At 45.7% G+C, this 15,857-nt stretch overlaps 2 protein-coding genes across 3 annotated transcripts in view; both read right to left on the bottom strand.

Moving 5' to 3' along the window:
• LOC306981808 (uncharacterized protein) overlaps nucleotides 1-6,904 on the bottom strand; it is a 65,765-nt gene extending 58,861 nt beyond the window's left edge. Inside the window, exon 1 of one of the 2 annotated variants that reach the window (XM_079581512.1) lies at nucleotides 6,823-6,904. The gene's annotated coding sequence lies outside the window, so the exon portion shown is untranslated. Of the gene's footprint in view, nucleotides 1-488; nucleotides 731-6,822 lie in introns of those variants that run through there. The other variant, XM_079581514.1, reaches the window with a different exon arrangement.
• A 2,448-nt stretch (nucleotides 6,905-9,352) lies between these two features.
• Nucleotides 9,353-13,339, bottom strand: LOC306982042 (long-chain specific acyl-CoA dehydrogenase, mitochondrial-like; the record flags this gene model as incomplete). Its single annotated transcript, XM_079581804.1, has 11 exons — nucleotides 9,353-9,698; nucleotides 9,953-10,039; nucleotides 10,234-10,361; nucleotides 10,484-10,597; nucleotides 10,673-10,774; nucleotides 10,977-11,141; nucleotides 11,771-11,837; nucleotides 11,910-12,074; nucleotides 12,641-12,778; nucleotides 12,874-13,053; nucleotides 13,251-13,339. 11 exons carry the CDS (start codon nucleotides 13,337-13,339, stop codon nucleotides 9,605-9,607), a joined length of 1,329 nt encoding a protein of 442 aa, XP_079437930.1. The 3' UTR covers nucleotides 9,353-9,604.
• Nucleotides 13,340-15,857: the final 2,518 nt, after the last annotated feature.

Genomic DNA, 15,857 nt, shown 5'->3' with positions numbered 1-15,857 from the left:
GGGTTTTCGTTTGACTCTACCAACATCATCTCCACTTTAGTAACTCCTAAAGACTCCAAACTTTACAGTCTTGGACTTAAAGCAGCACTAAGTATCGTGGTTACCTTAAAATATCCTTTTCGAGGTCCCTCTGGGGGTAATACAAGTGTTAATGGGATGATTGGGGGGGCTTTCATCTCCTCCTGGTGTCTCTGTCCAGAAAACTACCCTTGCAACTTCCCTGCCTCTGGGTCGGAGGCGCAATACACACTAATGGAATCACGAAGAAGAAGCTAACAGGCTAAAGTTTTACAGCCAAGTTTGAGTGAATAAAATGCATCTCCATTGTGTAATTGTGCACAATGTACAATATCCTTCTCTCTCGTAACATGCTGCGACACCTGCAGTGGCGCTTATGGCCTCTAGGGGCATAAATTATTTAGTTCTGCTTTAAATACTGTATGAATGAATAGCAGTCAAAAGTAAAAGAGAAAGGTGTCGCAGCGTACCTCTGAGCTCTTGAGAAGGAGATCGAACTTGGGGGCCTTTGACACATGCAAAGCCAGAAGTCACGCTGAAATCTGCAAACAGCACCTGGCAACCCAACCTCAACTCCTCCAGTTTTACGACCGGCTTTTGTTTCACCTGACAAAGACCATCCACAGAGGGTCAGTCCCGCACGCCACATAAATCTCCACCTCGAAAGCACGGTGTCGTTCATGAACATCTGTTGAGCCGCGCAGCTGTTCACGAGCAAATCTGAAACACTGGTTTGTCAATAATAATGATAATAAGAGAAAAAAGTAGGCGGGTCTCCAAGCCAGGAAGCACCGATCAGAGCGGAGTCGTGCCTGCACCAACGGGTCGCTCCATTGAGGCGGCGGTTGCCATGGCGAGGGTTGCCGTGGCGAAGGGGGTCCCAAAAGGGGCAGTGGGCAGCGAGAGAGCTCTTCAAAAACAAAACAAGGACACATGCAAACGAGGTGAGGCTGGGAGAGAGCGCACAAAGTACATTAGAACATGCATAAAAAGACAGGGGCAACCATCTTTTTCCCCGAAATCAGTGAAAATCTTTGGAGTCCTTCACTCTCCTCTCAAAGCTGAATACTTGTGTACCACGTGTACCATCATCAACAGCGATGACAGTTTGTAACACATCCAAGAGTACAGTAGAGATGCCCTGATCCAGCTTTTGTGCTTCCGATCCCGAGCTAAACCCTGTGTTGGTGCGGAAACTGCCTGATTCCAACAGTTTTCAAACAACCCCACTTATTTTACAGCTCCTTTGCAGTTGTTGAGCTGCGATTATTTTTTATTTCCACAATGACGCCCAAAAGAAGATTCATTTAAAAGCTCACTTTAAAATGAAGCACATTCAACACTGAGACATTGCAATACTGATGTCACTGTACAGAGCCGGCCATGGACACCGAAGTGCGATTTCATGTCTTATCCCTATGAGGTTCCTGCTCCCGTCATCTACAGATCCTTTTGGACATGACTTTGGAACAAAAAGTGATAGACACTTGCAGTATTTGTGTTGGAAACTAAAGATTTCAAGTCCTCCCTAGTCCAAAAGTCTTGAAAGGTGAGTGCATCGCTTCAAGGATCAGGTACTGATTTATGAATGATAAAGCAGAGGATCCGAGGCACTCTGACGTACAGTAAAAGTCCTCTATTTAATTCATGGACACGCCAACGCATTTCGACCAAAGGAGGTCAAAGAATTAAAAGAGGCAGCTGGTGTCCATTGTATTTTGTGTTTATTGTATATCTTGATGCAGTGTTGTAGTGGGTGGTCACTCTTTTATCAGGTGAACTCCTCTCCTTTAAAAAAAATATGACAAAAACTGATACACTTTTGTTTTTGGTAGTGTTGGCAAAAAAGAATGAGCAAATCTCGAACGGATAACCTCTCTAATTTTCTGTGATATTCCGTCGACAAGCCAGTGAGCAAAAAAAGTTAATGCTTACACTCATGTTTTCAGAGCTTTGAATCTAATCTTTCACATCTCTGTAATACGGTCTCGTCATCCAGAAACAAATAACGTTTCATGATCCGACCGTGATGTGTTCCTCATTCAGCGCAAAGTTTGAAAGCGTCCACAGAAAAAGCCAAAGACCGCAACGCTTTTCTGTCCCTGTGAGAAAGCCATGTATAGATCCGCTATCTGTACGCAGCCACTACCGCACATCTGCTCTTATGTTTCACGCTAGTTTTTACAAAGCGCTCCAGAGGAATTTGGGCTTTCCATTGACCGAGAGCAGAGCCGCAGATGGACGGAGCTGGACAGAGAGGCGATTGAGGCGACGGCGAAAGGGAGAGGGGAATCCGATCCAAGAGGTTTCCACAACCGGGCGCTTTTATTGTGGCCAGTAGAGTTAAGTTTAACAAGAGATGTGAAAGTAGAAGTATTCGTTTTGGTAGTTGTGGTCAGAGGCTGGTAGTGCTCATTCATGTTCACTCAAGTGCATGTACTTGAGTAACGGTACTTCTTCGAGTAGTGGAAATGGTAGTTCCAGTAGTTCCGTTATAGATATTGTGAATTATCTGGCTGGCGTTATTAAGATGCTACATGAAAAAATAGCCAGTCTTCTGAACGGCTCTTTGAAATGAATGGATCCCAAAGACTCGGCTCCCAGTAAAGAGCCGTAAATCCAATCACTAAGTAATAGTAGTAGTAGCCTAGTAGTAGTTGATACTAGGATGAGGAGAAAACCATCAAAGCGGTTTAGCCACATCTGGAAAGCATAAAGTTAGAACCTAGCGGCTGCAGTGAGGGCTAACACAGCCCCAGTGCAGGAAGGAGCTAAGGCTCATTAGCAAGTTCCCACCATTAGCTAAAGGTGAAAGAGCAACAAGCTGGAGGAACATGTGACCAAAGGTGTCCAAAATAAATGATATAACACATCATAAACGCATGAAGTAACAGGGGTGGGCGATCTTGGCTAAGATGAAAATATGAATAAACATTTTTAATTTAGCATATCTTCCAAACCACAACATTAGCATCAAGGTTGCAGATATATTTTGTTGTGGTCCTCAAGGTGCCTATCTAATCCAAAAGAATGAGCCCCACACTTCGTTGACAGATGAAGATCCTACAGCAGGAATCCCCAACCAGCATCTCCCCAAGTGCATTCCCAGACACTTTCGTTTTCTTTTTTTCCCCCCCTGAACACAATCCGCACCTCACGTCATCCCTGACCTCCGGCTGGTCACGCATGTACCCCAAACATGCCACAATATTCCCCCCGAATCTGTCATCAGGCCGGTCAGCTGCGTTCATGTTCTCATGCGAGCGGAGTGAGGCTGGTCTGTGTTATAACCCGAGTCGACACGTAAACTTCCTGTGCATAAGAGGGCTTTTGCGAGAATGTGTTGGTGGGAACCGGTCCAAAACGAGCCCAAAAAAAAAAGAGAGCGCTTGTACAGGAGCCGAGTGAGAAGGGTCAACAGAGAGAAGTGTTGCTGAGTCCAAAAGAGGAATAACAGTCAAATTGAAATGGTCGTTTTGACTGTTGCAAATAGCAAATTATTGAGGTAAAACGATCTGATTTTGCCAATTGTTCCACATTACTACCAAAATGATTCCCGATTCCCCCCCTGGAACTGCCACCTTAACGTGGTGGAGGGGTTTGAGCACCCGAATGATCCTGGGGCTCTGTTGTTGGGGGCTTTGTGCCCCCATGGTAAACAGGTCCTAGGTGACGGGTCAGACAAAGAGTGGTTCAGAAGCCCCTTATGAGAGACCAACAGGCCCGCTTAATCATGAGGCCGTCCTCCCGTGGACCCACCACCTGCAGGAGGAGCCATAAGGGGCTGGTGCAAAGTGATCCACGACCCTGCAATGGACAAGTGGAAGAAGATGGATGGATGGAAGTGGAGGATGGATGGAAATGGAGGATGGATGGATGGAAGTGGAGGATGGATGGATGGATGGATGGATGGATGGATGGAAGTGGAGGATGGATGGATGGATGGATGGATGGATGGAAGTGGAGGATGGATGGATGGAAGTGGAGGATGGATGGATGGAAGTGGAGGATGGATGGAAGTGGAGGATGGATGGCGGAAGTGGAGGATGGATGGAAGTGGAGGATGGATGGATGGATGGAAGTGGAGGATGGATGGATGGAAGTGGAGGATGGATGGATGGAAGTGGAGGATGGATGGAAGTGGAGGATGGATGGCGGAAGTGGAGGATGGATGGAAGTGGAGGATGGATGGATGGATGGAAGTGGAAGAAGATGGATGGATTCCCCATTTTTCACACATTTGTTGTCATTGGAGATGAACACATTGTTCTGGTTCTAGATGACAAATATTTTAGCATAGATATCAGAAAAAGTATCGTTCAGGTATTGGTATCGAAAACCAAGTACTGGTATTGGAAAAAATGTAACGGTACCCAGACCTAGTCAGGGTTAAGGTACGGATAATTTAGAAGGCGGAGGTGTGGTCATGGATGAAAGAAAGACAGACTAACAAAGACAACAGCATCCAATGAAATACTGTAACACGTGTTTATCCCAGTATGAGATACTGCTCCAGGAGCCGTCCCTTCCCCCGCACGTGCCCCTCATCTCCGGACGGGACAGTGTGAGACAGAATGCACTGTGACACTGGTTGTCAGCCCCGGTTTGGGAGACTTGGACGCCACTCAGGCTCACACCGTCGTCCCGGGAGGAGGGGGGTGGACGAGCCTCCAAAGACAGGACTGGAACCACTATGAACCACCAACCAAGTCATATTTTCAAATGTTGTGACTTTTTGCACCAGACCGTATCATCATCCCGCTTTTGAATTTCTTAGAGCAGCTCAAAGTGCACATCCAAATGCAGGTCAGTGGGACATTTGTGAATTAGGCCACTCTCCCCAAGTCCAAGTCTTAATGGAGCTTTAGGACACTCTCCTGCCAACTCCTCTTAAGACACCTGTAGTGCACACAGACGCAGCCTGGAGGAGCAGCAGGGGGCGGGATGTCACCGCAGTGACCCCGCCGAGCGCTACCGCGGAAGTCATGTAACATTGCTTCACAGATCGAGGGTGCCTCCGCTTCAACCAACCAGGATTTCCGCACAAACAGCGTCAATAAAGACCTTAATGCCTGATTCAAACCATTGTGTGCCAAAATCTTTGTCAACCGTCACTTGGGTTTCACCAGGATTTCTCAGACGACTTCCAGGGTAATTAAGGACACAGGTAATCAAGGGATCCGGGCACTGATGGGCAGCAGCAGGTGAAGCCTAATGCAGTTCGCCACAACACAATATGGCAGTGGTTTACAAAGCGATGGGAACATATGGGTTCATATACTGTACGTACGGCTAAACACTGACTTTGATATCATTGCTTGTACAGTGGTTCTATCGGTGCTTTAAGGTGAGAAACGTTCTCATATGGAAATAAGGCTTTCTAAGAGTGAAAATGTGTCTTGAAAGGAGAAGTCTATGCCTGCAATGAAAGACAAAACCAGCAGGCTGCACAACATATCGCCAAATCATCGGTGACACCGTAGCCTTATCGCAGGAAGCCACAATATATCGCAAAATCCCTGGCATCTTCCATCGGATTGAATTTTGCTGAAATTTGCTTTGTCCTTGAGTTATATTGAAGGACAAAGCAAGAAACTGAAGGGCTAACAGGCAGCTTCTTGACTTCTTAAGCATTTTTATTGGTAGTGAACTAGCTGCTGAGTAGTTGTTGTTATTGTTGACACTTCCGTGAAGGTTGTGAAATGTGCATAACAAACTCATCGCTCAGAAATGAGTTTGAACCACACTTCTTTTGTTTGTGAACAAAACTCGATTACAAGGCCTTTAGTTTGAGACAATTTAATGAAAAACAAATTGTTAACCTAATGCACTGAAGATGAAATGATGTAGAGAAATATCGTTATCGACAGTTATTGAACATCGCCAGCTTTCCTTCACATCCCACAGAAAACACAACAAAATTCACAATCATTGTAATACAGTTTGTGTGGGTAAAGCCTCCTGCAACAACTGCACCATTTTGGATGTTCACCAAATCAAAAGGAGACGCTTTCAACCCGCACTGTGAATGGGCGACTGGGCATTTCTAGATGACCCATCCTCACATCCTCAAGCAAAAAAAACCGCACCAAATGACGTTACGAGACATTAGAGGCAGAGGATCCATAACCGCACCAGGCGTTATCAGCTCGGACGAATCGATATGACTGTCAGTCGCTGCGCACAAATCGATGGCATAAAAAAAAAAAATGCTTCTCAAAATGCAAGTCATGTCGCCGGGGGCAAGGGCGAGAGAGCGCGTGGCAGACGGGGTGTGAAGTACAGTGACACCACCCATTCCCAAAAACAACCTAAATATGATTCAGAGGCGAAACGAGCCAGTTTGTCCTCTGAGGTGTGACTCGCGTTAGGAGCAGGTGAAGCTATTGCGGTGAGGAGGAGAGCGAGGAGGGCGGAGGGGAGGCGTCTGGAAGCCGGTGGGAGCAGCATCCATCCAGGCGTGGACCGGCAGAACAAAAGGCGCACGGGTGCTGCATTGGAGAGAGACGCGTAAAAGAATGTCTCCAAAAAAAAACATGTATTACGCACAGGTGGACCCGGCTAACCGCGGATAATCAAACCGAAATGGACCAAAGCGCACAAAGCCAGGCAAGGGTCCTTCAACATAGCTTCACATGTCATGAGAACAGCGGCACATCGCTCCGCAACGCGAGGGATTTAGAAGGTATTATCCAAAGGCTTCATTCACAAACTTTCCGAAGTCGGTTTTACGCGCAGCATTCCCGTCAATCTGAGGGATGCGGAGGTAAAAAATGTGCTCAAAGTGATGAGGGGGGGCCTTACCTGGAGCGGAGGGTGCAGAGCGGGTCTGGTGCTCCGGTTGTGGGGTGAGAAGGAGCGACACTGGGAGCGCGGTTGGGGGGGGGGGGACCGAGAGCACCGCCCACTGCCGTAAAGGCGGAAGTGAAGGCGCAAGGGGGATTTCGCCGCCGGACGAAAATGGCAAAAAAAAAAAAAAAAAGTGCGTGCGCTGTGAAGAGTAAATGAGCAGCAGCCAATCCCAGCGTGGTTTACAAGGCACGTGGTTTGAGAAAGTTAGTCAAGTGCAGGCTGTGGTTGTAATTAAGGCAAGGCAAGTTTATTTATACCGCGCGTTTTGTATAAAAGGCGACTCGATGCGCCTTTTATTGGGAAATGTGGAAAACACATGCAGCACATATCATTTAATGAGCCAATACAGTGCCCAAATTTATTCAAGGAAATAGATTTTTGACATATTGAATAAACATTCACATTAAAACTACAGACAACTTTGTGCATATTGATTAACTGACAATGCATTTGATCAGGATACAGCAATTTCAGGTTCCATTTGATCATATTAAAATAAAAATAAAGACAAATGAAAATCAGCAGCCTCATCTAAATCTGTGGGAATCTTTTACTCAAAATATGTTCGGTCATTTCTGGTGTTTTTCATTGCCCTGTTTCTTTGCAGCGAGAAACTAAAAATGGCCCTATCATCAACAGAAAAAGGTTTATCAAGATATTTTGCAGAAAAACCTGAGAAATTACCAACAGTGTGGGATAAGTAAGTGAACCCCTGTATTAAACATCATGCTGACTCAATAACTGCTTTTCTGAAGTTGCAGATTAGACGCTCACAATGATCAGAATGACTCTCGGACCATAACTCTTACCAGAACTGCTGCAGTTCAGCGAGATTCAGGCGGTGTACTTACTTATCCCATGCTCTCCTGTGAATGTTTACATGTTGTACCCAATAAAAAATATGATCAAATGTAAATGTGTGGGTGGTATTAGTTTAAGAAGACACGGTTTAATCATTCCTGTGATTTTGATGAAGATCAGACCACATTCAGTGACCAGTTTAGGCAGAAATGTGAGAAATTCCAAAAGGTGGACTTACTTTTTCTTGCCACTGTTTAGCAATGGACCAGTATTGTATTTTAACAATAAATGTATATCAGATAAAACCGGAAAATTAGAGCTGGACATACATGATGAACGATTATCTGGAAGTTTGAATGTTCCCCCGTCGACACCAAAACATGCACAACAGGCCAACTCCTCCAGCCAGGCACTCCTGACCAAGCTCCTGGCTCGAGATCTGGAATCCCAGTTTATTTGAAATGTACATACAGTAAAGGTGGGCAATATTTATTTGCAAGATATCGAAATTGCGGTTTGGAAGACAATGGATGACAATGTCGAGTTTATCTCCAAAATCAGGAAATGTGGGGAAAAGGTGGGGGGTAATAATGGGGAAAGTGTTTTCTTTTTTGCCCTTTTGTCTGTTACAAATATCTTATGAGAACGACAAAGCAATGTACCTAAATGAAGATGCTTGCAGCACATTTTTGCATATGTCTTGCAACAATATCACTTCAGAATTGTTTTCGAGAAAGTCCCCAAAACATTGAGATGTTAATTTTTGTCAATATCGCTTGTAGCATAAACATTTTTAAGAATTTAGGACATTTTGGATGATTGCCCAATCTGAGAGAGAGAGTGTGGTCTGCAGTGAGCACCAGAGCAGAGCTGTGGGGTGTGGCTGTTGCTGAGCAAAAAAAGGATGAAGTCGAGGAGAGAGAGGAAGAGAGAGAGAGAGAGAGGGAGGAGAGGATTGAAGGAGCGGCGGCGTGATGCTCGGTGTCCGGGAGTTCCACAGTGACACACATTCTAGTCTCAAAGGAACAAACCTCATCCAAGACGTCTGGAGAGGGGATTCTCCACGTCCATGGCATTCCGCACAAGTGGGGACGGTTTGGCGGGGGGTTGCCATGGAGTCTGTGGCTCACTTTGGTGTTTTTTTTTTTCATATTTAAGTGCAAGTCATGATCAGAAATAAGACTTGAATTGTCAACAGATGGAGGTTAGGGACAAGGACACGATTCAAAAAGCGATTTCGGGGATTGTGTCTGGTGCACATTGTCACAGAAATGTTCAAATGTTTCAAGAAATGGACCATAGTGTGACGCAGAAACATAAACATAAGCATCCGGGAAGAGGGTTGGGCGAGTTCAAGTTATTTATTCTGATTTTTTTAACGGCGACATTTGCTCGAGACTTGCCCTGGACAAAAGGCTGAACATTCAGGGAGTCCCGTCGGATGGGAGAATGTTGGAATGTGAAAAACAAGTTGTGTTGATGCATTATTTTGAAAACGCCTACAGTAATAAATGCACAAGATCAGCTCATGTCCACTAACAAGCTGAATCCATGGAGCTGCTGCCCCCTAGTGACAACAACGCCACTGTACGCTCAAATGATGATGATTATTTAACTACACAACGTTTGTCCTTATTTTTATGATGTTTAGGCAGCTGGTAAATCACTGACAGTTAGAAAAACAGAGAGACCGTCTACTCAGTAAAATTATCATTTTGAACAATAGGGAAGTGAGGCACAATCTTTCGAGCAGGGTTGCTTCTAAGAACAACAAGGTTTGGCAAACGCACAGGGGCCCCACACAGGCTAGGGGGCCCCACCACAGCAGATCGGTTTAGAAAAAAATTGTTACCAAAAACAAAAGTGCATTATTCGTGTTCCTTTTCCACGAGGCCCCTGGTGGAGACTATCAAACGCTGAGAAGAACATAGGATCATTTGGCAGTGACGATGCTGCGGGCGATGAGCTCTTTCATGATCTCGTTGGTGCCTCCGTAGATGGGCTGGACGCGGGCGTCCACAAACGCCCTGCAAAGACACAAGGGTAAATACAGACACAGTGGTTGCGCTTCAGCAGAAGAAGAAACGGCATGAGTCAACGGCGTATGAAGGGAATACTACGCAGAGGTTTTGCCAAAGTTCATTTCTTTGTATTGTTCTGACAGGGACGAGGTTAGTGGTGATTTCATCCTGTAACATGTTTTTGTAGCTGTGAATAAGTCAGCATTGTTTGTTATCAGTAAAGCCAATATTTGTTTGAAGGACACAGTTAAAACACTCACTTTGCGATGGGGTACTCCCACATGTAGCCCCAGCCTCCGTGGAGCTGCACACACTGGGTAGCCACTTTGTTCTGGAGGTCAGACGCCCTGCAAAGTTATGACACGAAAAGAAAACAATGGCACTGGCATGAACCAAGGAAAAAACCTCTACCACAGTGGGTCTCAAACCTTTTAACACCAAGTACCACCTCATACATTACTTCCACGACAGCCTTCATGTGTAGATTTGAAATGGCTTGTTTTTTGTTTGTTTAGAAGTTTTGAAGTGTCCATTTCCTCACCAGTACTTGGCCATTGAAGCCATGGCGGCGTCCAGGCGTTTCTCGGCGTGGAGCTGGAGGCAGCTGTCGATGAACGCTCGCCCCACGCAGATGTCCGTCTTCAGCTCGGCCAGTTTATGCTGCACCGTCTGAGAGGAACGCAAAAACAAACCAACCATGAACCATAGGTCAATAAGATTCACTGCTCAGCATCAAGAAACTCGAATAATGAAGGCCAAGATTGGATAACAGTATTGAGCAATCTCCATACCTGCAGGTGAGCGATGGTTTTACCGAAGGCCTTCCTCTGCATCACGTAGTTCCTGGTCTCCTCAAACATGAACTCGGCGCTGGCCAAAGCCATGCTGCCGATCATCAAACGCTCCTGAACACAAGACGTTTACGGGAGATCAATGAGAAACATAAAGGAACAAAAAGTGCTCTGGAATAGTCTGCAGACCTGAGGGAGCTCGTTCATCAGGTAGAAGAAGCCCTTGTTGATCTGTCCCAGCAGAGCGTCGGCCGGGAGGCGCACATCCTCGAAAAACAGCTCCGCCGTGTCCTGAAAGAATAATGTTGCTTTTAATATAATCATCAGCAATTGTGTGTCGAAATGAAGGTTAGACTGTAAATCTCTAAATGAGAGTTATCACATCACCAGAGTCACCAGAGGACTGATGAATACATAATACCCTAAGTTCCAGATGGAATGTAAAATATCGATGCAAAAGGCACCTTTATTTAACGCAATAACCACAGTGCACCTGAGCCTTGAAGCCGATCTTCTCCAGCTTGCGTCCCTTGTGGAAGCCCTTGGTGCCGTCCTCCACCAGGAACAGGCTGATGCCCTGGGCCGGAGACTTGGCCTCGGGGTTGGTCACCGCCACAACCACCACCAATTCCGCCATCCAGCCGTTAGAGATGAACACCTGCAGGAGGAAGAGCAGCACAAGGAAGTGTTACTAACTGGGAAAAATACAAAACAAATGCAGATTGTCTAAGAAGGAGGAGCGCGTATGGTTTTAGCAAAAACACATTCTCTTTTAAGAGCTAACTTCAATGCCGATTTACAGTGTTAGAACTCTGATAAAGAAGTGGAAAATTAGAGGTTCTGTTGAAACCAAACCACGGTCAGGTCGACCAACAAACATTTCTGCAACAACTGCCAGGAACATTGTTCATCAACCCTAAAATAACTTCTGAAAACCAGGATAAGGATGCACTTGAAGAAAAATGGGCTACAAGGCCGAGGTCCCAGAAGAAAGCCATTACTACGCAAATGCCACAAAGTATCTCGCGTAGAATAAACCAAAACAGCAGAGAGAAGCCTCAACATTTCTGGAACAAAATCATTTGGAGCAATGAGACCATTGAACTTTTTGGCCACAACCATAAACATACGTCTGGAGAGGAGTCGACAAGGCCTAAAATGAAAAGTGCACCATTCCTACTGTGAAATATGGAGGTGGTTTGCTGATGTTTCCACCAGGGTGCGTAAACTGTAGAGACAATCATTGAAAACTGAAAATATGAGATTTGTCCGTTTACCCATACGAACCTTGTTGCCGTTAAGAACCCAGTCGCTGCCGTCTCTCCTGGCATTGGTCCGCACGCCTTGCAAGTCACTACAACAGAACGGTACCATTTTAGAGATACATCTGAAAGACAATTTGATGTAAGTTCTCTTCAGCCCAGACCTGCCCGCTCCCGGCTCCGTCATGGCGATGGCAGCAATGCACTTCCCCGCCGTCATCGTGGGGATGAAGCGCTCCACCTGTTCCCTGGAGCCGTACTTGGAGATGTACGGCATGACGACATCCGAGTGCAAACAAAACCCAGGGCCGGTGCAGTTGGAGTACATCCTGTGACAAACACAGCGGCGTCAATAGTGAAGGCTGACTACTACGCAAATTAACTTAGGCGTTATATTGAAGAATAAATGGAAGTCCAGACTGTCCAAGGAAGGTTTGGGGGTTTTAACAATGTTGCAAGAAAGACAAGAACATGACTTTTCCAAACTTTTGTTTGTGTAATGATATTCTGCATGTTGTCAACAAAATCAAGTACCTCGGGCACATCATCACTGAGGACATGTCAGATAATGAAGACATTTAGGAACAATGCAGGGTCTTGTATGTCCAGGCTAATACTCTGGCAGATTGGCTGTTGTACAGAGTACAGCCTTTTATTTTATTTTTTATGGAGTCCAGAAGAGTCCAGAATAAAGTTGAATTGAATTTAAATTAATTCATTTCCAGGTAGCACAGAACGAAGCGCAGACACCGTAGAAGAAGAAACAGCTACATTAAAAACAGGATTAACCCGAGGATCACTCAAAACGGCATGAATGTAGTGAAATACTACATTCTGCATTACATTCTAACATAACTTGTTTAAACCTCTGCAAACGTATTGGACTTGTACTCACTGCTCCTCCCACATGATATCAGCGTAGTACACGTCTCCCCCGATGCCGCCCTGCTCCTCAGGTATGAGCAGCCCCAGCAGGCCTTGCTCTCCGGCCTTCTCCCACACCTCCCTGCTCACCTGTCCGTCCTTCTCCCATCTGCCACACAAGCGACACACACAAACGCTCGATAATGGACAGACCTGACAAACACTGGAAAACACTGTGAAAACATTCTTCAAAAGCGCTCGCACTTGGAGTGATGTGGCACCACCTCCTCCTGGAAGAAGCGGCGAGCGCTTTGCCTGAACAGGTCGTGGTCCTCGTTGAAGATGCGCCTGGTGCCGATGTCCAGGAGGGTCTTGGACGAGGCGTTCTCTAAGCGCGAGGAGGACGGAGGGAGGGTGGCCTCGTCGGGCCGGCTGTGCTGCAGTCTGACAACAACAGAACGAACACTTAGAGGATAAGAATGCATTGACTAAAGGCCAGGTGCACATTGAAACAAAAAGTAGGCGGGTCATTTATCAAGACAGGTGCTAAAAAGCGAGTGCAAGCTGGAAAATGTAAATACAGTAGCGAGTAATCTTCTTGTGAGTGTCTATGTCACTATAAGCGTTGGAATCGTGTTTACCTTGTGGAGGCTGCTGGTATCCCCCTGTTTTGACCAGAAACATTCCAAAAACCGGAAAAGAAGGATTTGGCGACTCTACGAGCAAGCATCTTCTGGAAAATAATAATAAACAAAACAACATATATGTAGCCTGCTGTAGCCTATATTTTATCCACTACTACAATGGTTTACTTAGCCTACATGCCCAGGAGCTCTTTCTCAAGTTAAAGCAGAACTAAGTAACTTGTTTACCTTAACCAAAACGATCAAACTCGGCAGACGTTTCTCTTGGACCACCTGCTCGCTGTCCTCCCGAACCGCTAAACTATGGAATTGACTAACTGGAATCTCAGCGCAACTGATAAGGTTTTTTCACAGTGAGGCCACGGAGGAGGTCGTCTGCCCTGACCGGACTTTCACAGCTACGGTGGATGCGCGGAGTAAGTGGATCGTTTGCCAAGCGGTCCTGTCGGTCGGAGACATCAAAGATATTTACTTCTTTGGACTTTTGATAACAGGGTACGGCTTTGGCTTTGCCCTGGTTTATCGGAAAGTCACTTTGGAGCAGGGAGTGACCGAGTGATGGAACTATACAGGAAAGCAGGGGCGGACTGGCCATATGTCCATTCTGGAAGAGCACGGAAGGGCCACTGGCTCTCGGGCCACCGGTCCCGCCTCAACAGAGCTTTACCCAAATCTGAAAGCTAAAAAAAATTAAAAAAAATAAAAAAGCGAGAAAAAGAGGATGAAAAGTCAACAAAAACGTGAGAAAAACACAACAAAAAATGATAGAAAAAATAATTAAAAAAACAACCTGTGACCTATGACAAAAATGTGGCGACGTGACGAAAAGTTTCCATCACTTTTGTTGGTCTTAGCATTCAAATGAGGCGTTGCATTGTTGATCTCCAGAGACGCTTTTAGATTTGGGTAAAGCCCAGTATGAAAAAACATGAATCTAAAAGGAATTCCGTGGAGTATGTTGCACCACAAGGTTCAATTTTGGGACCGTTATTATTCATTATTTATATAAATGATTTTGCTTCTGTTTCAACGACCACCTTTCCCGCTCTTTTTGCTGATGACACCGATCAAAAAAATACTCATAAAAAGCCGAACTGGGGAAAATGCACTCGTTAATGTTAAGGCGGGGGGTAAAAGGTTAAAATATGTATTTGTGGAAGTGTCACAATTACGCTAATTTGGGCCAGGCTGGTCAGAGTCCAGGGCTGTTTTTCAGTCCCAGTCCAGCCCCTGCAGGAAAGTAAAGCACACAATGATGGACTGTTCTGCACCACCTGGCAGCTCGCTGTGGAGACGGACAAAAGGAGGGCGACATCTTGGCAGGAAAAGGGATGAGCTGTGAAGGAACTACCTACCTAAATGAATGAACTATTACTGGAGCTGGACCTCTTATCTCTCCTACACCGTCTGCATTCCCCGCTCAAGGTCAAGTCACGGAGCTGAAACCAGATACGGACCAAGGCTTTTGCGACTAAATCTACAAACAATCACTCACAACATTCATTTCAAGGACTCTACAAATAACTGCACACACATCCCCTCCCTAACCACGCCCCAAACCCCTCTGCGTCTGCCCAGGTGTGCTGTGCGTTTCCCATGTCGATGTTTTTATATATGTGCTTTGCCTTAACTGATTGTGATTTCGGATATTTTTCTTTTGTAAGGCGCATTGAGTTGCCTTGTGTTCGAAATGCGCGGTATAAATAAAGTTGCCTTGCCTTGCCTGCTCTGTGGTTGGTCTTGCCCTTGGATAATTTTGAAAAAAAAAATGAAAAAAATCCGTCATGAGCTAAACCTGATCTGAACAGTCATGGTACATTTTGAAACAGATTTGTGTATAAACTCGTGCGTAAAAGTCTCAGAGGAGGACGACTTTTAGAGCGTCACCTGCTCATCAATACCAAGGCTCAGATTGCGCACACGGGAGGGAAAAAGAGAGAGAGAGAGAGAGAGACATAGATGAGCTCGTCCTGAGACTTACGTGAGAAGAGCGGCTCCACATGGGAAGGATGTTGTTAGCCTTTAACCGCGTTTGCATCGGGGTTTTCTTCCCCGTGTTGTTGTTTGCGCCCAGTGTCAGGAAAGTTAGCGAGCAAGGCAGTGATACAATTTAAGAGTTCATCCGAGATTAGAGAGAGAGAGAGACAGAGAGAGAGACACAGAGAGAGACACAGAGAGAGAGAGAGAGAGAGAGAGAGAGAGAGAGAGAGAGAGAGACAGAGAGAGAGACACAGAGAGAGAGAGAGAGAGAGAGAGAGAGAGAGAGAGAGAGAGAGACACAGAGAGAGAGAGAGACAGAGAGAGAGAGAGAGACACAGAGAGAGAGAGAGACACAGAGAGAGAGAGAGAGAGAGAGAGAGAGGAGAGAGAGAGAGAGAGAGAGAGAGAGAGAGAGAGAGAGAGAGAGAGAGAGAGAGAGAGACAGAGAGAGAGAGAGAGAGAGAATATGTAACACAAAAGAACACAAGAAGCTTTGTGGCTTTACTCACACATGGCAAATAAAGTCATATTAGGGAATGACACATCTGGGGAAAGAACATTACCTTAGGTCATTCGGACATTCTCTTGGTTACAGATTTACAGGAAAAAAAGACTTCTTATGTT

The sequence above is a fragment of the Gobius niger genome (assembly GCF_951799975.1).
Source record: "Gobius niger genome assembly, chromosome: 23".
Lineage (NCBI taxonomy): Eukaryota > Metazoa > Chordata > Actinopteri > Gobiiformes > Gobiidae > Gobius > Gobius niger.
This window is presented reverse-complemented; position numbering and strand designations above follow the sequence as displayed.